Genomic DNA, 26,762 nt, shown 5'->3' with positions numbered 1-26,762 from the left:
CAATGAAAACAAGTAATACTTTATTTTTCTGCAGAAAATATTATTTTTTTTCTAAGAGGTAACCTGGTGGGTTGAGTCAGCCTCTGGTTTCTTGCGTGTTCCAGCACTGAGATCTCCCTGCCAAAAATACCCAACTCTGATCCAGGCCTCTTGGGAGTATTTGGGTGTTCTCACCCCCTTGTTTTGGTTCCAGTTTCTCCTGTTACATCTTCCATAGCATACCATAAAATCTAAGTGAGTGAACGGGATCAAGGACACAGTGAAATCCCAGACCAGTGCAGGCATGGTGGGAAACCCTCATGATGGGCACAGCGGGTTTGCAGACCTGGGAACACAGCTCAGGGATTGTGGGAAACCCTTATAATGGGCACACCTGGTGTTTAGACCCAGGATCTCAGTTCAGGATTGGAGGGAACCCATTATAAAGGGCACAGCAGGTATAAAGATTCAGAACTCATTGTAGGGATCCTGGATCTCCCCTCATAATAAGCATATACAGTGGACAGACCTGCAGAGATCTTACCAACAGAATGGCTGAGAAAGAATAGAAGCTATCAGGGGATTAAACTCTCTAGCAACCCCCCCCCCCCCAAAAAAAAAACAGTTTTAAGTGAAGTATCCCTGTAAGTTGCAGTTATTCTAACAGCAGAACCCATTACAAGCAGTCTTTGGTTTACCAGTTTGCTTTGTGCTCCAGGAAGGACGCTCTCAACAGACCTTTCCTGTTTAGTAACACCTTCTCTCTTGTGCGTATCATAGGTGAACCATTAGGACTCCCAGGACTGTCCTCAGTGTGGTTTAGGAACATGTCCATCCACATAAAAGTTTCTGGTTATTTTGGGGAGTGTAAACTCCACTCCGTTCAGTTCTTCAGTGAGAATAATTTGACATCCAAGTCTGGAGTTCTCCTGTAATAATGGGGCCATGTCCAGCATATCATCTTCCCTATAACAAAGGGGGGGGGGGGGGGAAAAAAAAAACAAAAAATGGGAATTATAGTAGCCCGTCATTTTAGTCAAATAAATCAATCAAAGTAGAGCTTTGTGATGTGTGGTTTCTACTGCAACATTTAAGTGTTAAAAGCTGCGATGAAAACTATGAAGAATAGCAAAAGTACCAAAGAAGTACAAAACATTCATTTGGCTTCGTAATGGCTGCAGAAGTTGGAAACTACTGTGAGTGCTGGTAAAAAGATCCAACCCCTGGAGTCTTATGCTGCGTACACACGATCGGAAATTCCGACAAGAAAAGTCCGATGTGAGCTTTTGGTCGGAAATTCCGACCGTGTGTATGCTCCATCGGAATTTTGCCCTCGGAATTTCCGCCAACAAAAGATTGAGAGCAGGTTCTCTTTTTTTCTGACGGAAAAAGTTCCCATCAGAAAATCCGCTCGTCTGTATGCAATTCCAAAAAAACATGCATGCTCAGAATCAAGCAGAAGATCCAAACTGCCTATTGAACTTCATTGATCTCAGCTTGTCCTACTTCACCGCATTCTTGACAGTTGGAATTTCCGACAAGATTTGTGTGACCGTGTGTATGCAACACAAGTTTGAGCCATTTCGTCAGAAAACAAAATCCACGGTTTTCTTGTCGGAATTTCCGATCGTGTGTATGCGGCATTACAGATATACAAGAATTCAGATTACAGACAACCAGTCCAAACATTGTTGCGCATACATTTTTTGGTGTAGTCAGAGCTGTCTCCTCCATTAAAAAGGGGTTGTAAACCTTTGTGTTTTAACCTTAATACATCCTATGCATTAAGGTGAAAAAACACCTTGCAGTGTCTGGCCCCCCATTTTACTTACCTGATCCCCGAACTTCCGTGGGCGCGATCCCGCGTCGCTCTCTCCACGGCTTCTCTGCTCATCATTGGATAGATTGACAGCAGCCATTGGCTCACACTGCTGTCAATCAAAACCAATGACGCGGGCGCCTGGGGTGGGGCCCAAGTCATACACTCGGCGGCTATAGCCGCCGAGTGTATGACATAGGAGCGCGCCCGCAAGGTAACCCCCTCAGGAGAGAGCTTCCCAGAGGGAGTTATCTGAGGCGGGAGGAGCTGCGAGAGCCATCGTGGGACCCCAGTAGAGGAGGATCAGGACCACACTGTGCAAAACTAACTGCACAGTGGAGGCAAGTATGACATGTTTGTTATTTTAAAAAAAATGATGTTTATTAGTCTATATGGATCATCACTTACACTGAGAGGATGTTATGATGCAAGGCACCATATACACATATCTATTCTTACATATTTGGCAGCACCACCACACCCCTCCCCCGTCATTTTATACTATTTCAGCAACTTCACTTAGCGCGGACTTAACGGTTTATATACTATCCATAAGAAGTCTGCTAGGCTTTGGTGAGAATTGCCAGTTTATTCAGCATCTCATATTTGAGGAGAACAGTCTGAACTATATTACCTCTCATCTGGCTCAGGAAGTTGATCGAAATACTCTTGGCTGACGTAGACCTGACATGTGGAACATGCGAGGGAAGATTCACAGGCTCCTGAGTGCAGAAAAAAAAGCATTGTGGTAAAAGTTAGACAATAAAATGAAAGCAGAATAATTAATGTTCAATTGTCAGACTGCATATACGCGAAGACACGTCTTTTTTACTTTCATATATATATTTTTTAAATCAGCCAATTAGTCCAGCAAGAGTATACCATTTTTTCCTAAGACCCCTTTCACACTGAAGCGTTTTTACAGCGTTTTAACGTTAAAAATAGCGCTATTAAAATGCTCATAAAACGCTCTCCATGCATCTCAATGGACTCTTTCACACCGAGTCCTGCAAGCAGCATCTTTGGAGCAGCTTTTGGGCACTGAAAAAACCCCGCCAAAAACACCATTGAAATGAATTGAAAGCGCTGTAAAAACGCCTGAGGCCCTGTACACACGATCAGTCCAAACTGATGAAAACGGACTGAAGTTCAGTTTCATCGGTCCAAACCGACCGTGTGTGGGCCCCATCAGTCCGTGAACCTTCAGTCCAGAAATTTATAACTTGCTTTAAAATTGAACTGATGGACTGATAACCGATAGGTCAAAACCGATGGTTAGTACGCAAAAGCATCGGTTCCAAACCCGGGCATGCTCAGAATCAAGTCGATGCATGCTTGGAAGCATTGAACTTCTTTTTTTTCAGCACGTCGTTGTGTTTTACGTCACCGCGTTGGACTTGATCGGTTTTTGAACCGATGGTGTGTAGGCACATCAAACCATCAGCCTTCAGCCCGTTTTCATCGGATGGACTGATCGTGTGTACAGGGCCTCACCCCTTCACACTGAGGCACTGCAAAAGCGCCCTAAAACGTTAGGGTCTTAGCGGTGCTTTACCAGCACATTGGGATTGCAGATGAGGCTTCGCTCGAATAACGCTTGAAAAATGCCCCAGTGTGAAAGGGGTCTAAGGGTATACAAGCAGCAGCCCAACACTCCTGGAATACTGCTCTAATCAGCAGTTTTGCACAAGGAGTGATAAATAAAGTTGATTAGAGCGGTGTTCTGTTTGTCGCTTCAGGAAAGCTGGGCCGCTGATTGTGCACGAGAACCAAGGCCCGACTCCCCTATGTGCTGGCAGCATAGTTTTTTTTTTTTTTTTGCTGCAATATCTAGCTCATGGGTGTCCAACCTGTGGCCCTCCAGCTGTTGCGGAACTACCAGTCCTCTCATGCCACTCTGGCTGTTTGCAATCAACATCTATCTGCTGTAACCATCAGTAACCACTGACTAAACTCTTCCCTGTAACACTGGGCTACATTGCATGACTGATATCAACTACTGCATTCTTAAAGCGGGGGTTCACCCGAAAAACATTTTTTAACATTAGATTGAGGCTAATTTTACTAAGCAGAATCGGGTGTTTTTTTTTTTTAAATCAATGCAGTACTTACCGCTTTAGAGATCGATGTTCTCCGCCGCTTCCGGGTATGGTCTTTGGGACTGGGCGTGCCTATTTGATTGACAGCCTTCCGACGGTCGCATACAGTGCGTCACGAGTTGCCGAACGTCGGTGCGGCTCTATACGGCGCCTGCGCACTGACGTTCGGCTACTTTCGGGAACTCGTGACGCGCTGTATGCGACCGCCGGAAGGCTGTCAATCAAATAGGAACGCCCAGTCCCGCAGCCCATACCCGGAAGACGCGGAGAACATCGATCTCTAAAACGGTAAGTACGGCATTGATTTAAAAAAAAAAAAAACACCCTATTCTGCTTAGTAAAATTAGCCTCAATCTAATGTTAAAAATTTATTTTTTGGGTGAAACTCCACTTTAAGACTTTGAAACTGCTGTTTATACCTGTCTGTTGAGGTCATTCTTTATTTTATTATGGTGCTTTGGCCAAGATCAAACACCTATCCTTATCTTGCTGTCCCCCTTTCGCTTAGCAATTAGTTTAGAGCAGAAAACCTTTAAACTCTTATGCCTGTACACACGACCGTTTTTCCCATCGGAAAAAGACAGATGAGAGCTTTTGGCCGGGAATCCCGACCGTATGTATGGTCCATCGGACTTATTCCTACAGGAAAAACTGCCAGAAAAAAACAAAAACAAAGAGCAGGATCTCCCCCCACCCCATCAGGAAAAAATCCTAGTGGAAAAAACGTTCGTCTGTATGGAATTCCTTGGCTCATCGTAGTCTTTTACGTCACCGCGTTCTTGGCAGTCAAAATTTCACTGAACTTTTGTGTGATCGTGTGTATGCAAGGCAGGCTTGAGAGGAATTCCTTTGGGAAAATCACTTGTGTGTAGAGGGCATTAGACCTTTCTGCTGCCTTTGACACAGTTGACCATCCAACTCCTCCTCAATAAACTCCACTCCCTTGGCCTTTGCGACTGCTCTTTCCTGGTTCTCCTCCTCGCTCAGCAGACTTTCATTGTCACATACAACATCTCCTCCGCTCCTCTATCTTTCTGTTGGGGTAACCCAAGGCTCTGTCCTTGGGCCCCTCCTATTCTCTCTCTCTATACCTCTTTACTGGGCCAGTTGATAACTTCCCATAGCGTCAAATACTACCTCTATGCTGATGACGCCCAGATCTATCTCTCCACGGATCTCAAACTTACTGAGTGACATATCTGTATGGATGTCACGCCTCTTCCTTAACCACTTAAGCCCCGGACCATTTTATTGCTAAAATGGCCGGGACACTTTTTGCGATTCGGCACTGCATCGCTTTAACTGACAATTGCGCGGTCGTGCAACGTGGTTCCCAAACAAAATTGACGTCCTTTTTTTCCCACAAATAGATCTTTCTTTTGGTGGTATTTTTTTTTTAACAGAACTTTTGGTGGTATTTGATCTCCTTTGCGGTTTTTATTTTTTGCGCTATAAACAAAAATAGAGTGATAATTTTGAAAAAAAATGCAATATGTTTTACTTTTTGCTATAATAAATATCCCCAAAAAAAGATATAAAAATGTTCCCCCCCCCCCCCCCTCAGTTTAGGCCGATACGTATTCTACATATTTTTGGTAATTTTTTTTTATACTAGTAATGGAGGCATTCAGCGATTTTTATCGTGACACATTATGGTGGACACATCGGACACTTTTGACACATTTTTGGGACAAGTGTCATAAAAATGCACTGATTACTGTGAAAACTACACTGGCAGTGAAGGGGTTAACCACAAGGTGGTGCTGTAGGGGTTAAGTGTTCCCTAAGGAGTGATGATTACTGTAGGGGGGCGTGGCTAGCTGTGACACATCACTGATCGTGCTCCCGATGACAGGATCAGCGACAGTATCACTAGGCAGAACGAGGCGATGCGTTTATACTAACATCTCCCCGTTCTACCACTACGCGAGACGGTCGCGAGTATGCCCGCGGCAATCGAGTCTGCGGGACCCGTGGGTGCGCTCACGGAGATTGCGGCGGGCGCGCAACAACCGCTCCCTAAAGGGGATGTATATATACGTCCTTTTGCCTGCCCGTGCCATGCTGCAGACGTATATCGGCGGGCGGCACGCGGTTAAGCTCTATCTGTCTAAAACTGAGCTTGTAGTATTTCCTTCTCCCCGATCCCCTCCCCATGACTTTACCATTGAGATCAACAGCACAACCATTGGTCCCTCCACACACGCAAAGGTGCTGGGTGTAATTTTAGACTGACCTCTCCTTCAGTCCCCATATCTCCGCAACATCTCCAGAATTCGCCCCTTCCTATTGACCACAAAACAGTTTATTCACTCCTTGGTTATTTCCCGCCTTGACTACTGCAACTCCCTCCTCACTGGCCTACCTTTACATAGGCTATCCCCCCTTCAGTCTATCATCAATGCTGCTGCTAGACAAATACACCTTACTAACCAATCCACAACTGCTGCCCCTCTCTCCACTGGCTTTTTTTATTGTAAAGCGCTGTGTAAACTATTGGCACTATATAAATCCTGTATAATAATGCCTCTGCCTTTGGGAGCCATGCTTGCAACTGTCAGCCTTGCAATGCCTCACGGGACTTTCCTTGCAATGCCTCATGGGTCCTGTCAGTGGCGGCCCGTCCATAGGGGGTGCCCGGGCGCCGCCCCCTCCTGTAGTCATAAAAAAATAAAAAAAAATAAAACGGGCCCTTTAAGGCTTATAAAAATTCGTTTTGCAGCGCCGCGCAAATAACATACACTCATGCATTGCAAAAGTTCCCTTCTCCTCCTGTTCTGTATGACAGTCATCACCTGAAAAGGAAGCAAGGGGAAATCACCTGAAAAGGAAGCAAGGGGAAATCTACCTCATGGGGACAAGGACAGCAACAGTCAATGTTTTTTTTATTATGCTCTATTGAAGCACCCCCTGCAAAATCAATATACTCAGCCTTTTTTCAGGTTATGTCACAGGTTCTCTTTTTTTATGATGGTGGATGGATCCTAATGCCCTCTACAGCTCTCTCCTGCGAATGTAAAGATGAAGCCAGAGCCTTGACACACTGGGCTCATGGGAAGTGAGGCCTAGTGTCATTCAACATGGAAACTGGGTTGGGTTGCCAGTCAGATATTCTGCATAAGGCGGCGCTGAAGAGGTGGCAAATATAGCAAATGGAGCTGCCATTTTAAAAAGCTATTGGGGGGGTTAATTTTTTTGTATCCACCACAAGATAGAATTGGGTTTTTAATGTTGAACTCCAGCTTTTGATACAATTCACATATTTTGTTTCGCCCAAACAAACTATGTCCCTCACCAACATGTGAGGCCCCTGGATGTGCAGTATGAAGATGAGGCCACATACAGCACTGTGTTCCGGGTTCGAACCGCGACTTTCCTCTCTTATATCCGGAACAGAATAGAGTCCGATTGGCGCTCAGCTATTCAGAGAATGCAATGTATTCTAGTAGTGAATACGAATCTTCCTACAATTGTCTGAGGCAGGGGTTCACACCATCGCCGCATTCGTCTCACAGCAGGGGTCGGGTGCGTCCTGGTTCATTGTTTCAGGTCCGATTTCAGCCCAAATTTTGGGCTGAATTCTGACCAAAGGACACACAGGGCTCCTGTGCTGATTCGCAGCGGAGATATGTGAACCGGCTCCATAGAGAGTCGGTCAAAATCTAATGCTATTGCGAAATTGGATGTGGTGGGAACCCTCATCCAATTCGCAATAGTGTGAACCCAGCCTAAGTCAAAGGTTGTGACGTCATCAGCCAACCTCTCTGACTCATTGCTAGAATACATTGCTTTCTCTGAATGGATCCGATAGATAGACTATTGTGTTCCGGGTATAGGACAACAAGGCCTCGGCGGAGCACAGTGCGGTATTCTGTATGTGGCCTCAGCTAAATACAGTTTATACAACACATTCAGCAGCCTCACATGTTAGTGAGGGACATTGTTCATTTGGGCCAAGCTGGCCGAAATTAACTGTGTAAAAGTGTATCAAAAGCTGGAGTTCAGCTTTGAGCAGGGAGGAGAAAATCAGCTTTGGAGACAACACATCTCCTGCTGACCTTCATGTCTCTTTAATAATGGAAATTATTCAGCGCTGGAAAATAACAATTATCAACAAAATATGCTAGCCAGCACTAAAAGGATAAATTTGAAAAAAATTCCCAAAATGGCATAAGTAGTGAAACAGTGCGGCGCAAACAATACAATTATTTAAATGATATAATAAAAGTCCATGAGTGTCTATAAAAAAATATATTACACTGAATAATATATTTATATATATATATATATATATATATATATATATATATATATATATATATACTCGTGGCGGGAAAGCGGGTATCGGCGTATACCGCGCACCCACGATTTTGCCCTGATTTTCAGGGCAAAATAGTGCGCGGTATACGCCGATAAATACGGTATATATATAACAGTAAAAAAGTGAAAAAATCAAGTAATCAAAAAGAAGTCCATCAGTGATGAAGTGAAAGAGAAATCCAAATGAATTTCATTAAAAACGGTGCAGATTCCAATCTAGTGACCAAAGAAAGATCCTCCACCAAGAAGAAACAGATGGCCTCTCACCTCAATGATTCGACCCTCAAGGAGTCACACAGCGTTGTGTAAAATAAGGAATCCAGATAAATGGCATTCAGCAAGTCAATGGACAGCTCCAGATGTCAATCATGAACTCGGAAAGATGGCAACATGTGTAAACATATAAAAGAAAAAAGAGAGATCTAATGCTCTCAGTAGCAACAAAGGGGTGTTTATTAAAACAATAAGAACCACTCACATGGTAGAGCACTCACAACAGAGTGCAGGTACACAGGCAGAAGACGCTAGCAAGCGTATGCAGCATAGGGCGGGACTTCATCAGTGTCGGGTGTGGAGAAGCTGATGAAGTCCCGCCCTTGGGACGAAATGTACGAGGGGGAGGAGTCACGTGCTGACGTCACCCGCGATCACCTCTCCCATCCTATGCTGCATACGCTTGCTAGCGTCTTCTGCCTGTGTACCTGCACTTGGTTGTGAGTGCTCTACCATGTGAGTTGTTCTTATTGTTTTAATAAACACCCCTTTGCTGCTACTGAGAGCATTAGATCTCCCTTTTTTCTTTTATATGTCCACACATGTTGCGATCTTTCCGAGTTCATGATTGACATCTGGAGCTGTCCATTGACTTGCTGAATGCCATTTATCTGGATTCCTGATTTTACACAACGCTGTGTGACTCCTTGAGGGTTGAATCATTGAGGTGAGAGGCCATCTGTTTCTTCTTGTTGGAGGATCTTTCTTTGGTCACTAGATTGGAATCGGCACCGTTTTTAATGAAATTCATTTGGATTTCTCTTTCACTTCATCACTGATGGACTTCTTTTTGATTACTTGATTTTTTTACTGTTTATATATATTTTTATAGACACTTATGGACTTTTATTATATCATTAAATACATTTTATTGTTTGCGCCGCACTGTTTCACTACTTAGACCTTCATGCCTCAACTAGGGGTGCAACGGATCGTCACCGATCCATGATCCGAACGGGTCACCCCCGTTCGGATCGGCACACCCCGCGATCCGTGGAGCGCTCCGGAGCCTAGGCCTAGGAAAGTCCCCGACCTTCGGCCTAGCTCCGGAGCGGCGGCCATCTTGCTCCACCCAGTCTGCTTGCCAGAGCCCAGCGTGACACGCCTCCCCGGGGAGGCGTGTCACGCTGTGCACTGGGCTCTGGCAAGCAGACTTGGAGAGGGAATGTTAGTGAAGCACTGGTTGAGAGGAGGGGAAAACATTTTTAAAAAAAGAGCACAGTAGCAATTCACAAGGGTGGATTAAACAGGACTTGTTAAAAGTACAATCTTGCTGTTTTTACAGCAAGATTATTTACTACTACTGCATGTTATTTCCCCCCAGTTCTGACAATGACTATAAAGTGTGTGTGTGTGTGAATATATATATATATATATATATATATATATATATATATATAAAATTATTATTATTATTTTTTTGGACCGATGAAAAGGGACTTTTTTTTTTTTGCTAATCCGAAAATGATCCGATCCGGGACTCCTGATCCAAGGATCGATCCGATCCGTGATTTTTTTGATCCGTTGCACCCCTAGTCTCAACTGTATTCTGTAGTGATGTGGAAGTTGGCGGGAAGGACCAGTGAGAGCTGCAGGGGACCCAATTTCTCCCAGTGGATATCGGGGGAACAGTCCTTAGCAACCCAGGCAGCAGGAGCGGTAGATGCTCCGTTTGTTTACAGGTACCCTTTCACACTCAGGCGCTATAACGCAAAAAATAGCGCCTGCAATGCAAAGCGCCCTGAAAGAGCCGTTGCTGTCTCCCAGTATAAAAGCCCCAAAGGCTTTCACACTGGAGCGGTGCGCTAGCAGGACAGTAAAAAAAAGTCCTGCTAGCAGCATCTCTGGAGTAGTGAAGGAGCAGTGTTTATACCGCTCCTGCCCATTGAAATTAATGGGCTGCAGCAGCACTTTGCAGTGGTTTTAACCCTTTCTCGCCAGCTAGCGGGGGGTAAAAGCATGGCCGAATAGCACCACAAAATTTACGGTAAAGCGCCGCTAAAAATAGCGGCGCTTTACCACTCACGCACCACCGCCCCAATGTGAAAGGGGCCTAAGAGACAGGAGTCTCTTTAAACGTATCTAATCTTCTGTACATTCAGTAACCACTTACCTTCCAAGTCTACGTCGTACCTATGAGCAAGGTACAGAACACTCTCTCCGATCTTCCCTTTAACAGGAATGCGCTTGCCGGCCCTATCTATAAATACAACATCCACCCTGTGAAGAGAGTTGACATGCGTTTACAATCCATTCATACAAAATTAGCCCATTAAAGTCCACCTAGCCCCACGCTTTGTATTATTCCTTTGCATTTGTCTGGTATGACCAATGCCTTCTATTTTAAAGTGGTTGGAGGATTGTGAACAAAAACATTGACTTTGTAGGCACCACTTAAAAAAGTAACAATGTTTTTTTAATAATACATAAATATATATACAAAATGTATACTGAATGCATCCAATGAAATACATAAAACAACAAATAAAAAGAAGAAACCATGTGTAAAACCACAGGAAGGCACTCAATAGATAGTTGTCACTGTTGCAGTGATATACATGATGAAAATGCCCATGCTGGAATAAAGGAAGAGTGTCTCCTGGGTGAACACAACCGGAATCTTGAAGCATAAATAAGTAGCTCAACATGTTTCGCGATTCAAACTTTGCTTACTCAGAAGCTTCTATATAACAAGAAAAAAATTACATTTAAAAACGTATTACGTATTTCATGGCTATCTGACCTTCAATTCGTGTCTTCAGTCCATTGCGCATGATCACTCGTTTTTAAATTAGTTTTTTTCTTGTTATATAGAAGCTCCTGAGGAAGCGATGTTCGAATCGCGAAACATGTTGAGCTACTTTTAATGCTTCAAGATTCCCGGTTGGGTTTACCCAGGAGACACTCTTCCTTTATTCCAGCATGGGCATTTTCATCATGTATATCCCTGCAACAGTGACATCTATTGAGTGCCTTCCTGTGGTTTTAAACATCGTTTCTTCTTTTTATTTGTTGTTTTATGTATTCAGTATAAATGTTGTATATATTTATGTATTATTAAAAAAAACTTTGTTACTTTAAGTGGTGCCTACACAATCCTCCAACTATTTACTAAAATGTGGCACTATAGCTAATTGGGGAGTTGATTGCCACCCAAGGGCATAAGCAATCAAGTTCCGCATTCTAATTTAAAGCGGTTGTTAAGCCACTCTAACCTGTATACACAATTAGCACTGCCTCCTATTGTAGTATCCCCCCTTCTGTGTGCGATTTATGGTTTGGGGTTGTTTTTCAGGGGTCTGACTTGGCCACAAAGTAGGCGTTGCACCGATCCATTGTAAACAATAGGGTATGGACTTGTTAAATCGCATTGACAAGTCACACCAGTGTGAATGGGGGCTAAACCTCTAAAATGCAGGACCTACCTTATCGACATCAAATTAGAATGCTGGGGAGTAACTTTTGTTATGAGGGGGAAGAATGTTGGAGGCAGAGCCAGGTGGGCTGCTGATAATAATAGCAAATGGGGGCCTGGTGTGTATTGAATTTCATATTGCTCAACAGATTCAAGAGTGAACAACATCAAAAAAGTTTAATCTGCTTCGATTTCGTCTTCCCTGGTTCCTTCTTCTTTCCTCATTAACACGCTAATTAAATCTTTTGAAAACCTATTTCCAAGAAATACTTTATTTTAGACACAGTGACATCATCACTACAAGGCCTCGGTGCTTCCCTGTATAATGCAGGTAGGCATATAATGGGTATTAGGAGGGGCTGGCAAGGTGCCGTACATAGTTTGCTGATGCTGAACCTCCACGAGTCACTGAGTCAAGAACTGAAACCCTGTAAATGAAAAGGGGCAGATCAGGGATAGTAAGGCTCGGGAGGAAAGGGGCTTTACATAATACTGGACATCCTCCAGCCACGAAAGGAGACAGGCTCTATCTGACTTGCAAGTTGCTGCAGTGTCTAATAAAGCTCACAGTGTGCAGCAAAATCAGAATACAGAAGAAGAGCGTGAGCAAGACTGAAGACAAGGCTGCAGTTCAACTTTACTACTACAGTAAAACCTTGGATTGCGAGCATAATTCATTCCGGAAACATGCTTGTAATCCAAAGCACTTGTATATCAAAGCAAAATTTCCCCATAAGAAATAATGGAAACTCAAATGATTTGTTCCACAGCCATTTATTCACAAGTCCTTCTGTTCATAGTCCATATAAAAAGATTATAGCAATGTGATTGGTTGTGTAACCATAAAATATCATTCAGAAATGGAAGCCTCCGCAAGGGGATTAGAAGAAAAATCCAGCAGGAGCTCCAGAGTATAAAAGAGAAGAGAGGCGCCTCCAAGTGTAGCAATATGGTTACATTTAATACAGGTACAACATTTAGCAACTCACATGGTTGATGATGATTAAAAAGGGCACATAGACCGTCCTCTTACTGTCGGCTCTCGCCGATGTCAGTCTGCAATCGTGACCGGGAAGACTATCCTGCAGTATAGCGATCTGAAAGAGAGGCTTGAACCGCTCGTGGAAGGGTGGTCTATGAGAACAGCTTTACCCTGGATCCCTGCATACTTAGATGTGCCTGTTTTAATCATCAACCATGTGAGTTGCTAAATTTTGTACCTTCATTAAATGTACGTGGAAAAAATACTACGCATACCATAAACCATAAATAAATTGTAAGCTGCGACTCAAAAAATGTTATACAACATAAACAGTAAAATATAAGGAGAACGGAGTTGCGCTATAAATAAGCAATATAATATGCCTAATGTAATGAAAACCAATCAAACAAATGCACAATGGTGAATACAATAATGAGTGAATGACACAATCATATACGTCACAATCAAAAAAGAAAAAGGTCCAATCATAGACGTGTGATGATATTCAATAGTGACCCCAGAGTGATATTGATCCACAAACGGTCCAGACACAGTGATGACAGAAGCACCTCCACCACAATCAAACACTGACCCTTACCAGAAGGAATGATCTCTAGGAGATCAAAAACAGCATAAACATATGGAATCCTTGGATTAATCGCCAAGCTCGAGCGGATCTTCACCAATAGGTAATTCCTCAAGCAATGCCACAGTGGAAGGAATATGCAGAGAGAAGGGGACTCGCATAGCATAAAACCTTAGGATGTTTTATTTAGAATAAAAGGATGTACACTTACATCAATGATGTTAAAAAGGAGCGCTAAAAAGTCAAGCCGGCCGGCTTCCAGAACGTGCAGCCCGTATCTTCCGGGTCTGATCATGTGATGCGTGACCACGTCCCCATCGAGACGAAACGTTGGGAAGCGACGTTCTGACGTCACCGCATTACGTGATCAGACCCGGAAGATACGGGCTGCACGTTCTGGAAGCCGGCTTGTTATTTTAATGCTCCTTTTTATCATCATTGATGTAAGTGTACATCCTTTTATTCTAAATAAAATATCCTAAGGTTTTATGCTATGCGAGTCCCCTTCTGTCTGCATATTCCTTACACTGTGGCATTGCTTGAGGAAATACTTATTGGTGAAGATCTGCTCGAGCTTGGCGATTAGACCAAGGATTCCATATGTTTATGCTGTTTTTGATCTCCTAGAGATCATTCCTTCTGGTAAGGGTCAGTGTTTGATTGTGGTGGAGGTGCTTCTGTCATCACTGTGTCTGGACCGTTTGTGGATCAATATCACTCTGGGGTCACTATTGAATATCATCACACGTCTATGATTGGACTTTTTTCTTTTCATCTCATTTTTCATTTTTTGATTGTGACGTATATGATTGTGTCATTCACTCATTATTGTATTCACCATTGTGCATTTGTTTGATTGGTTTTCATTACATTAGGCATATCACATTGCTTATTTATAGCGCGACTCCGTTCTCCTTATACTTTATTAAATGTAACCATATTGCTACACTTAGACCACTTTCACACTGGGGCGTTTTTCAGGCGCTTTGGCGTTAAAAAAAGCCCCTTCAATAAGAAGGAGGATTTAGGAGCGGTGTATTCAATGCTCCTAAAGCGCTGCAAAGAAGCTGCTTGCAGGACTTTTTTTTGATGCCCTGCCAAAAGCAGCGCCTCAGTGTGAAAGTGTTCAGGCTTTCACATTGCAGATGCAGCTTCTTTCAGGCGCTTTTTTTTTTATGCTAAAACACCTGAAAAATGCCCCAGTGTGAAAGGGACCTTGGAGTCACCTCCCTTCTATTTTTTTTACTCAGTTGTGACATGACGCTACTTGTATATCAAGACATTGCTTGTATATCAAGTCAAAATGTATTAACATTTTTTGCTTGTCTTGCAAAATGCTCTCAAACCAAGTTACTCTCAAAGCAAGGTTTTACTGTATAACATAATAGTTCTGGTGTTTTTTTCCCCACCGTTATAGAATTATATAAACATTTTTCTTCTAGGAATTTACATCACAGCCAACTGTCCAGAAAGTAATGAGAATGATAATTTAAAAATGATTTTATAATTGAACATGGGGGTTGATTTACTAAAACTGGAGAGTGCAAAATCTGGTGCAGCTCTGCGTGGTAGCCAATCAGTTTCTAACTTCAGATTGTTCAATTAAGCTTTGACGAAAAAAATAAAAAAAAGGAGGAAGCCGATTGGTTTCTATGCAGAGCTGCACCAGATTTTGCACTCCACTTTTAGTAAATCCACCCCACTGTCTCCTTCAAAGTATGGACCTTGTGAGTGTACACAACTCTACCAGCCATTTTTCCATTCTTCACAGCATCTCTGGAAGTCAAGTGGGATGGCGTTTAGAGCCTGGGTAGTTGGTGGTGTGATAGGCTTCCCTGAAGAGATTCAGGGATCATCTAAAGACAGCCAGAGTAGGAGATAGACAGTTTGAGGTAGAGAGTTCCAGAGGATGGAAGAGGCTCTGGAGAAGTCCTAGAGATGACCATGGGAGGAGTAGACAAGGGAGCTCGAGAGCAGGAGACCTTGAGAGGAACGGAGAGGACAGTTTTGGGTGATATTTGTTGACAAGATTAGTGATATAGCTCAGGGTAGAGTTGTGGATTCATCTCCTGTGATCACTCGAAAAAATTCAGTTCGCTTCCCAGAATTGTTATTGAAAGGGACCTCATCGGGTCCCTAAACCAATCCAAATACCAGTAGCTTGCAAGAGATGAGTAGCTATACTGACCTCCTCTCTGTTCCTTCTGTGTACCAGCTCTCCAGCCTTCATTAGAATATTGGACATTTACCACTTCCCGGAGTGTCAGATGCCTGTGATGTGGTTTCAGCCTCCGACTCCTTATTCAGAATACAGTAGAAGCAAAAGGGGTCAGAGGATAGAAAGGTTCATGGAGGGGGAACATCAGCATCTGGCACTTCTGAAAGTATTGAATGCCGAATCCAAAAAGAGAAGCTTTTTAGCACGAAGAGTGTGAAACCACACCTAAGTCCAAAGGAAACTGTTCATCAAAAAAAAAAACAAAAAAAAAAAGTTTCGGGGTCTGAACCCTACCTCTCTTCTTCATGGCTTAAATGCTATATATATTCTAGTAAGGTCTCAAATAAGCTTATTTTGTCTGCTGATGCAGATACTGCTGGCCATGGATCCTAATCCAGCAATCAGCTTCCCTGGACAGGTTCCAACAGGAAAGGCTTACTTTGAGTCCACTCATGTTTAACGGAATCCATGATGAACGGGGAGTTGCTTTGACGCCCCAAAGTGCGTTGGCCGTCTTTTAACACAACCTCAATAAATAGATTTGAACCCTTATCTTTTGGTCTGGCGCTCCTTTCATGTATGCACGTCTTTTTCTGGTAACTTGCTGGAGTACACAACTGGAGGCGAGCCTTGTCTATTGTGAGCAGCCTAACCTGAACCAGTGAGCTCTTCAAATGGTTTTTGCCACCTTACTACTATGTTTAATTAAACTCATACAGGGCAGTTTGAAGGAATTTGGGGGCCCCAAGCGAAATGGGGGCCCCCAAGCACCCACCCCGCACACAAAACCTACGTTAGCGCTACACTATTTTTTTTACACCCATGTTCTTACTCCCCTCCCCCCCCTAGTCCCTATGTGTTTCTATTGTCACCTCCCCTTCTTCCCTGTAGACTGTAGTGTGGCCAAGCTCCTCTTCCTTCTCTTATTCCGGTGTTCTATCATTATAGGTCCCCAGTCCCCTATCATGTAAGTACCGGGGCTGGGTCGGGTACCGCGCGGTACAGGACATTCAGTTTCCTGTGTTCCCAGGCCGGACTGAAAGGAAGTGAGCACTCAGTATGCACTTCCTGTCAGTCCGGCCGGGAACCGGAAACTGAATCTCCTGTACCACGCGTGGTACCCAGCTGGACTGACAGGACTCCAGGAGGAAGGAAAAGGAGCTCGGCCACGCTACAGCCTGGGAAGGGGAAGTTGGGGGCCCCAGGCAAGCTCGGGGCCGCAAGCAATTGTTTGTTTTGCTTGTCCTGTAGCGACGGGCCTGAACTCATATTAAAAAGTCCCAGCGCCTCTTTGATTCCCTTTTTTTCCCCATTGGAACTCCAATTGGCTGGGATCCTATCGGGATCTAGAAGGAGGATTGAAGTCAGACTGAGGAAAGTGAAGGGCAACCGCCGGTGTTCTATCAGAAAGTCACTACCTATCAAAGTGCAACCGAATCGACATTCCATTGCGGCCATCTTGGTACACCCGCACTCGTCTGCACTAAGCCTACAGTCTGAAACCATAAAGCGGACATCTTTTTACACCCACCAGAGTTTTGCATTTTCACACTTATTTTTTACAAGTTAACTGAGCTTATATAGTGACATACAGGATTTTGAAATCCGTCAAGCTGTTTTGATGTTGAATCTTAAAGCGGAGGTTCACCCTAAAACATCTATATACCATTACATCCAGCATACTTCCGACATCTACAGTATGCTGTTTTTTTTTTTTTTTGCCGTACATACCGTTTTATTGTTATTTTTCCCCCCGGCTTCCGGGTTCTGGCTCCCGCGGGAGTGGGCGTTCCTATTCAGAGGTTAGATGATTGACGTCTGGTGAAAAACTTCCCCTGGCGCATAAGGCGCGTCACCAGTTTTCCGTAAGTAGCCGACCTGCAAGTCGGCTCTATACGGCGCATGCGCCCGCCGTGTAGAGCTGACTGCGCAGGCGCCATATAGTTCGGCTACTTACGGAAAACTTGTGACGCGCCTTATGCGCCAGGGGAAGTTTTTCACCAGACGTCAATCATTTAACCTCTGAATAGGAACGCCCACTCCCGCGGGAGCCAGAACCCAGAAGCAAAATAACAATAAAACGGTATGTACGGCAAAAAAAAACAAAAAAACAACAGCATACTGTAGATGTCGGAAGTATGCTGGATGTAATGGTATATAGATGTTTTTTAGGGTGAACCTCCGCTTTAAAAGCAGCGGTGTTCTGTCAGATTACCAAACCTGTGAGATCAGCAGGCTTGCCGATGCCTTTAAAATTCAACATCAAAACAGTGTCACGGACATCCAAATACTGAATTTGACTATATAACCTCAGTTTACCGGTAAAAAAATATGTGTACAATGCAAGACTTTGGCGGGTGTAAAAAGATCTCCGCTTCCTGCCTGACCGTAGGCTTAGTGCAGGCGGGTGTACCAAGATGGCCGCAACGTAACGTCACTTCCGTTGCATTTTCTGATGGGTAGCGGCTTTCTGACAGAACACTGCCAAGAGTTAACATGCAGCTAGTACTTCCAGCAGGAGGAAACGGCCTCTGCAAAAAAGCTAGATGGGAGATTTAGGTGCAGATAAGCGACTTCACCAGGTAAGAAAAACTGAACATCTGAAAGGAAGGGATAGAGGGGGTGGAATAGATTTTGGCCAGATTTGGGCTATAAAACTCATGGTGATTGCATGGGTTTTCCTTTTTCAGGCTAAGGAAATTTTCAGCATGTACAGGAAATACTTGTTGATTTTACCATAAAAACGCAGCGTTCTTGCCATTTCATGTGAACTAAATACAGACAGCGAAAAACAATATTATCTTTTTTTCTAAGCTGTCGTTTCTGAAATAATAATTTCCCTCCACCTACGTTCCTCTTTCTTACTTCAAAACATTGTTGTTTTTGGGTAGGCTTTCAGGTGTCATTACATCCGATGCTTGGATATGGCAGGGTTGGACCTATTCGGTTTTATTGCTGTCCGTGTTCCTGACCCCCTCTACATTTGCTATCCCCAGGGCATTGCTCCATGGAGAACTTCCTGTGCTCCCCCCCCCCATATACTCCTATGGAAAATCCACTAAGGAGCTTGAAATTTACATTTTTTTTTTAACCACTTGCCTTCCAGCGTACGTATATAAACGTCCTGGACAGCAAGGGCCAGATTCTCAAAGGCGTTACGACGGTGCAACACCATTTGCGCCGCCGTAAGTCCTAATCTGGCCCAGGGTATCTATGCGACTGATTCTTAGAATCAGTTACGCATAGATACCCATTAGATCTGACAGGCGTAAGGCTCTTACGCTGTCAGATCTTAAATGCAATTTTTTCCCCCCCGCGCTAGGTGTCGCATCGTCGTTTTCCCCGTCATCTATGCAAATTAGCTAGTTACGCGAGATGCGCGGACGACGCACTGATTTTACGACGTTTCCGTAAGCGTAAACTTGCCCCTGCTATAATGAGTGGCAAGTTTACGTAGGTCCGTCGTATGCCATGTTAAGTATGGCGTCGGGTCAGCGTTGGCTTTTTCCGTCGTTTACGCAAGTCGTTCGCGAATACGACTTTACGTCAATGACGCTCACGTCGGCGTCATTGACGTTTTCCGTCATGAGCTGGAGGATGCGCACTGGCATTTTTCCGCCTGGCGCATTGCGCAGTTTCGATCGGCGCGGGGGCGCGCTTAATTTACATACAAGCCGCCCCCTTTGAATTACGCGGCCTTACGCCGGGCCAATTACACTACGCAAAAGGAGAAATTAAGGAACAAGTGCTTGGAGAATACGGCACTTGCTCCAGTAATTTGGGGCGGCGTAGTGTAAATGGCTTACGCTACGCCGCCGCAGATTCTACAAGAATCTGGCCCCAAGTGCTTATATACCAGGATCAAGACTCCAGCGGTCGCTCTGATCCTGGTACCGTTTTTTCAGCTGGCGATGTTACTTTGATTATTTTTTACTTGGCCCAGCAGTAAAAGTTGATAACAATGGAGTAAAATACAGGGAAATGCTTTGACTCACGTATCTTCACATGGCTCACTTGCAGGACCAGCGTCTTCTGATTGGGCAGCAGCTAAAACACAAATAATTTAAGTCATATCCTTGAACCACAAGCAATAATTATAAACCGATGCAACACAAAACAAAGTGCAGTAAATATACAATCACAAGAGCAATAAATAAAAATATTGAAAGTGAATCTAAAAATGGTGTAAACTAGAAGTGACAGTCCCAAGTAAAGTCCCCTCTGCAAGGGCCAGTTCACAGCATAAAAACACAGTCCGGATGCGTTCCAGATGTTTTTCTGAATGTGCGTTTTTGATGCGGTCCAGTGCATTTTCCCCCTCTTTTTTTTTTCTCTTAACCACTTCAGCCAGAAGTATTTGGCTGCCCAATGACCGGGTAATTTTTTGCGATTTGGCACTGCGTCGCTTTAACTGACAATTGCGCGGTCGTGCGACGTGGCACCCAAACAAAACTGACGTCCCTTTTCCCCCCCACAAATAGAGCACAATTTTTGGATTAATTTCCCGTTTTATTTATTGTTATTTTATTTTAGCGCTGCACTATGTCCGTTGACGTGCCAGCTGCTAGTTCCTTTCTCTGAGCACCTGCTGTGTCCACCGGCTGCTGCCAGTACCACGTAAACCAAGAAACCCCAGTCTGATTTGAAATCTTTACCTGGGAGAGACCTTGCTGATGCAGTATAACTACCTTGCGTCTTCTTGCTGTGCTCAGTCTTGCCATGGTGTATGACCACCTGTGACATGAACCTGTCTTCTGTAACCTCACCTTAGTATCAAAGTTTGGCTGTTCCTCACCCAGTTTTAACCCTCTTACACAGCCGTTTCCGTTAATGACGGTTTTAACCTACATATGAAATTGATGATCATTAGCCCCTGCTTTGTATAATGGGTTAATCATACACCTGACTCTAAGGCCCCGTACACACGGCCGAGGAACTCGACGTGCAAAGCACGTCGAGTTCCTCGTCGAGTTTTGGGATGAAGCCGCCGAGGAGCTCGGCGGGCCGCCTTCTCCCATAGAACAACGAGAAAATAGAGAACATGTTCTCTATTTTCTCGTCGAGCTCCTCGGCGGCTCCATCGAGCCAAAACTGTACAGACGACAGAGTTTCTCGGCAGAATCCGGGTTTTGACCGAGTTTCTCGGTGAATTCTGCCGAGAAACTCTGTCGTGTGTACGGGGCCTGTACGGGCCCTGACTTGTAAGAGTATAAGAATTGATGCAAAAAGGCATTCCTACCAAATAATGATTTGATTTGAATTTTTCTTCTGTTCCCTCACTTTGCATTTTGTAAATTGATAAAAATAAACTCTTAAAATATATATATTATTTTTTAAAGAATTCTTACTTTACAGCGATGATCACTGTAACAGCAATGATTTGAACGGTCATGAATGGGTTGCATCCATACCAGCTGTGATTTACCGTTGTTGTGTGCTGTAATTTTCCCACAGCTATCTCATGATACAGGGTGCTTTGATTGGCCCAAGTACCATGTGATAGCTGTGGGTCAATCACAGCATCACTATAGGAATTACAGCTGTTATGAATGAAATTTAACAGCTTTGTTGACATTGTGATTGTACAGCAATCACATGATCCGGAAGCCACAATCCGCTGTGTCTGTCGTGGAAGCGGCCCACTTCTCACCCCTAACCTGGAAGGGGCAGAATGGCGTACATGTACCGTATTTATCGGCGTATACCGCGCACTTTTTTGCCCTGAAAATCAGGGCAAAATCGTGGGTGCGCGGTATACGCCGATACCCGCGCTGAGTTTGAATACTGCGCCGACATATACCGAGCACAGTACACTCGTGTATTGTCGGGCAGTCTCGGCTCCTCCCGTGCTGACGTCCTGAACGTACAGGACGTCAGCGCGGGTAGCCGAGCATTGCCGACAATACACGAGTGTACTGCGCTCTGTATATGTCGGCGCAGTATTCAAACTCGGCGCGGAAAAAGAGCGGGGAGGACGCCGCAGAAGGACGCCGGACCCGACGAAGAGGACACCCGAAGCCGCAGACGGACGCCAGATCCGACGAAGAGGACACCCGAAGCCGCAGACGGACGCCGGACCCGACGAGGCCGCCGCACAAGACACCAAAACTGTAAGTACAAAAAAAACGTTTTTTCCACAGGATTCGGGGGAACTTTAGGGGTGCGCTGTATACGCGGGAGCGCGTTATACCGCGATAAATACGGTATGTGATCCTGCCTGCCCATGCCGCAAAAAGTGTACTGTGAACGGGCGGCAATCAGGTAATTTTTTTTTTACCACTTTGTGGCAGTTTTCCTTTGATAATAATAAAATGAAAAAATAAAAAAATAAAAAATCAGGAGATATCTATTTTCTTTTACCACCCAAAAAAAAAAAAAATGCAATCTGTCCTAAAAATAAATAATAATAAAAAATAGGAAATAAAATAAGAAAAAATATAATGCATCTCGATACGCAAAGTAGTTGCGATGAAATTTACAGTTTTACTGACACGTCGAAGTTGCAAAAAAGTGTTCAGGTGTTAGTTTTATGTATTACATTTTATTATAGATGCTTATACAGCACTGTCAATTTACACATATGTATTGTACATTTACATCAGTCATGAAGAAGACAAAAAAAAAGAAAAAAAGAAAGGGAAACACGCAAAGCATTATAATTCCAACGCATCACACCCCCATACACCACGGACTCTAGTGACGGTGTGTTTTATGTGTGTAAATAAATGGGCATAAAGAATGTCATACGATTTCTCCATTACCACATCCCATTACCTGTAGTCTGGAAGGTTCTGCACCCGCCCTCCACATTGGACGTCCGCGGTTTTCCCACAGTTTGTTGTTCCCGCGATATTCGAGATATTCTGGCGAAGGCAACTTTACGTATGGACCAGGAGCAGCACTGTCCTCCAGTCCTGAGGCCTCTGCTTATCAGAGACACAGCCATCAGGAGCCGGGACTCAGCCACACCTTTCTTATTCAGAACCTTCTCCAAATGAGCAACTTCTTCTTACAACTGGAAGATCTCCAAAGAGGTGAAACTCTGGGAGGACAGAAGGGAATAAAAAACGTCATTATGGATTGCAGTAAATGGAGTCTATAAAACATCACACATCAGGCTGGTCTTACAATGAAGCAGAAGGAAGCGAGGCTTTACATGAGTCCTGCTAAGTTCTGTAACCACTTGATGACCAGGCTTTTTTTTTTTACAAGTTAAAATTCTTTTTTTTTTTTGTTGCTAGAAAATGACTTAGAACCCCTAAACGTTATATATTTGTTTTTAGCAGAGACCCTAGGGCAGGGTTTGACAAATTTGCTTGGAATCTAAGAACCAGCTAAAAAAGTTAGGAGCCAGAAAACGCACCCTGTCCCGACGAGCTTGCGCGCAGAAGCGTACACATACGTGAGCAGCGCCTGCATATGTAAACGGTGTTCAAACCACACATGTGAGGTATCGCCGCGATTGGTAGAGCGAGAGCAATAATTCTAGCCCTAGAGCTCCTCTGCAACTCAAAACATGCAACCTGTAGATTTTTTTAAACGTCGCCTATGAAGATTTTAAAGGGTAAAAGTTTGTCGGCATTCCACGAGCGGACGCAATTTTGAAGCGTGACATGTTGGGTATGAATTTACTCGGCGTAACATTATCTTTACTGTTGTTGGCATAACTTTACTGTTGTCTTATTTTTTAATTAAAAAAAGTGTAATTTTTTCCCAAAAAAGTGCGCTTGTAAGACCGCTGCGCAAATACGGCGTGACAGAAAGTATTGCAACGATCGCCATTTTATTCTCTAGGGTATTATTAGGATAAAAAAATATATATAATGTTTGGCGGTTCTAATTAGAGGGAAGAAGATGGCAGTGAAAATAGTGACAAATTACATTAGAATTGCTGTTTAACTTGTAATGCTTAACTTGTAATACCAACGGCCACCACCAGATGGCGCCAGCTCACACGAGGAAGAGCTGGGAACTTCACAAGGCCGCGGCCTCAATTACCATACATCACAGGCCCCCCGCGATCGAGCGGCAGGGGAGGTCGGGGCCTAGTCCGTCGCGATCCTGGGGAAAAGGCGCTCCGGACTAGGCCGAAGCCGCGGCCTCACCTAAAACATCCTGCCCGCAGCGATCCTGGGAAAAGGCCGCTCGCGGCCTTTTCCCAGGATCGCGGCGAACTGCGGGCAGGATGTTTTAGGCGAGGCCGCGGCTTCAGCCTAGTCCGCGGAGCGCCGGTCCTATGGAACAAAATGTTTTATTATTTTTTTGCCCACCTTTCAAGCCAAGTCGCCAGGACGCTATTTCTAGTCGCCATGACGACTGGGATTTGTCGAGCCCTGCCCATGGGAAAAAAATAGCGATCGTTGCAATATTTTAAATGTCGCAGCTGTCTTTCAAACGCAATTTATTTAGAAAAAATACACTTTAATGAATAATCAATAAAGAAAAAAAAAAAAAGATACAAAAGTTAGACCAGTTTTTTTTTATGAGTAAATAGATACCCAAACATGTAATGCTTTAAAATTGCGCATGCTTGTGGAATGGCAACAAACTACAGTACTTAAGGCGAAGCTTTACATTTTTTTTTTTTACAGATTACCTGTTTTGAGTTACAGAGGAGGTCTAGGGCTAGAATTATTGCACTCGCTCCAACGATACCTCACATGTATGGTTTAAACACCATTTACATATGCATGCGAGATTTACGTATGCGCTTGCTCCTGCCCCGCGAGCACGGAGAGATGGGCCACTTTTGCATCCAATACATTAAGGTGAAAAAACACCTGGCTGTCAAGGCTCCCCCCTCCCCTTACTTACCCGTTCACCTGCTGTGCGCGTCCCCCGGCATCCTCTTCTCCACGGAGTCTCGGTGTTGATTGGATAGATTGATGGCAGCGTAGCTATTGGTAATGCGCAGAAGTGAACGCATACATGAGCAGCGCCCGCATACGAAAACGGTGTTCAAACCACACATGTGAGGTATCACCGCAATCATTAGAGCGAGAGCAATAATTCTAGCTTTAGACCTCCTCTGTTACTCAAAAGATGCAACCTGTAGAATTTTTTAAATGTCACCTATGGAGATTTTTATGGGTAAAAGTTTGTCGTCATTCCACAAGCGGAAGCAATTTTGAAGCGTGACATGTTGGGTATCAATTTACTCGGTGTAACATTATCTTTCACAATATAAAAAAAAACAAATTGGGATAACTTTACTGTTGTCTTATTTTTTTAATTAAAAAATGTGTATCCCCCAAAAAAAAGTGCGCTTGTAAGACCGCTGCGCAAATACGGTGCGACAGAAAATATTGCAACGACCACCATTTTATTCTCTAGAGCAGTGATGGCGAACCTTGGCACCCCAGATGTTTTGAAACTACATTTCCCATGATGCTCATCTACACTGCAGAGTGCAAGGGCATCATGGGAAATGTAGTTCCAAAACATCTTGGGTGCCAAGGTTCACCGTCACTGGTCTAGGGTGTTAGAAAAAAAATATATATAAAATGTTTGAGGGTTCCAAGTAATTTCCTAGCATAAAATAAAAATTATTTTAACTTGTAAACGACATTTTCTGTGAAGTAAAAAATGACGTTTTTGAAACTTCAATTTTCAAAGACGAAGTTGCCTTCCATTGAAGCTCACTTCATAACTAGCTTCTGGGCATGCGCGGGTGTAAAAACGTCTTTTTAAATGACGTTTTTTGCTACACACGGTCAATTTCTGTGAAGTAAAAAACGACGTTTTGAAAAACGACACATAAAATTGAAGCATGCTTCAATTTTTTTTGGTCGTTTTTTACAAGACATAAAACGACGTTTTCCCCCACACACAGTCAATTAAAGTGACGTTTTTAAAAACGTCATTTTTTTTCATCACATAAAGTGATGGTGTGTACGGGGCATTAAACTTGTGGCGGCGTAGCTTAGCGTGTTTAGGCTACGCCGCCGTAAGTTAGCTAGGCAAGTACATGATTCTCAATGTACTTGCCTGCTAATATACGGCGGCGTAGCCTAAAGCGGGCGGGCGTAAGGAGCGCCGAATTCAAATGACTTGGAGGGGGGCGTGTTTGATGGTAATGAGGCTTGACCTCACGTTTTTGACGTTTTTTTTTCACTGCGCATTGCGCCGGGCGACTACATTTCCCAGTGTGCATTGCGGTTAAGTACGCCGCACGGGCCTATTGATTTTGACGTGGATGTAAATCCCGATTCGCGGACGACTTACGCAAACGACGTAAAAAATTTGATTCTCGCGGCGGGAACGGCGGCCATACTTTAACATTGTTATTCCACCTAATAGAGGGAATAACTTTAGGCCTGCTAATGCCTTACGGAAACGGCGTAAATCTACTGCGGCGGCATTTACATATTCTACGCCGACCGCAATGGAAGCGCCACCTAGCGGCCATCCGAAAAATTGCAACCTAAGATAGGACGGCGCAAGCCGTCCTATCTTAGATATGTTTAAGTGTATCTCTGTTTGAGCATACGCTTAAACATAAGACGGCGTAGATTCTGAGTTAGGTCGACTTATCTACTGATAAGTCGGCCTAACTCTTACTGAATCTACCTGAGTCTGAAAAAATAGGCCTAGTCCTTAAGTAGTTAAAGCCACAGCTACCTATAGCAATGAGTTTGAAAAGCACATGGGGAGGTCCTGTGTCAGTACATACAGGACAGAAGCAGGTAAGGACGATGGAGAGAAGTAATCCAAAGGTTTTTTTTTTTAGGGTTATTATTCTTCTCTTGAGACCAACCAAACCCAGACTTCATATTGAATTTCTATACAGGAATGTGACCTCACTGTACCAGCCATGATCTAGAGAAAGACTTCAGCAGTTTCCCATAGCAACAAGTTAGGCATTTAAAAAAAAAAAAAAACAGCCGATTGGCAACTGCTATATTTATACTCCTAGGTGGTGGAGAAGTGGGTGGTCTATCATCCCTCCTGATAATCCCTTCACTCACCTGGACTCCCCACCTCCGGTTGCTATGCCACCTCCAACATGGCGCCTTCCCTACTTCCGGCGACCTCTACCACCATAGAGATGTAAGTCGCCCCGCCCCTCCCC

The 26,762-nt window shown here is 44.0% G+C and overlaps 1 protein-coding gene across 1 annotated transcript; it reads right to left on the bottom strand.

Moving 5' to 3' along the window:
• On the bottom strand, window positions 1–26,762 carry FDX2 (ferredoxin 2). Its single transcript, XM_040336427.1, has 6 exons — window positions 26,659–26,762; window positions 22,466–22,731; window positions 19,687–19,738; window positions 10,604–10,710; window positions 2,433–2,520; window positions 1–945 (listed from the first exon to the last, which is right to left on the bottom strand). The coding sequence occupies exons 2-6, from the start codon at window positions 22,635–22,637 to the stop codon at window positions 789–791; spliced, it is 576 nt and encodes a 191-aa protein (XP_040192361.1). The 5' UTR covers window positions 22,638–22,731; window positions 26,659–26,762; the 3' UTR covers window positions 1–788.

This window comes from Rana temporaria, chromosome 1 (genome assembly GCF_905171775.1).
Source record: "Rana temporaria chromosome 1, aRanTem1.1, whole genome shotgun sequence".
Taxonomy (NCBI): Eukaryota; Metazoa; Chordata; class Amphibia; order Anura; family Ranidae; genus Rana; species Rana temporaria.
Note: the sequence above shows the minus strand (reverse complement) of the source record. Positions and strands in the feature narration are given on the sequence as shown.

Bases quoted from the DNA above. Each gene is read 5' to 3' on its own strand.
- FDX2 (XM_040336427.1), bottom strand. From the start codon at position 22,637: ATGGCTGTGTCTCTGATAAGCAGAGGCCTCAGGACTGGAGGACAGTGC. The intron at 10,711-19,686 runs GTGAGTCAAAGC...CTCTCTTCACAG, and splicing joins AGTGAGCCATGTGAAGATAC to GGTGGATGTTGTATTTATAG. The intron at 946-2,432 runs GTAATATAGTTC...CCTTTGTTATAG, and splicing joins CTTCCTGAGCCAGATGAGAG to GGAAGATGATATGCTGGACA.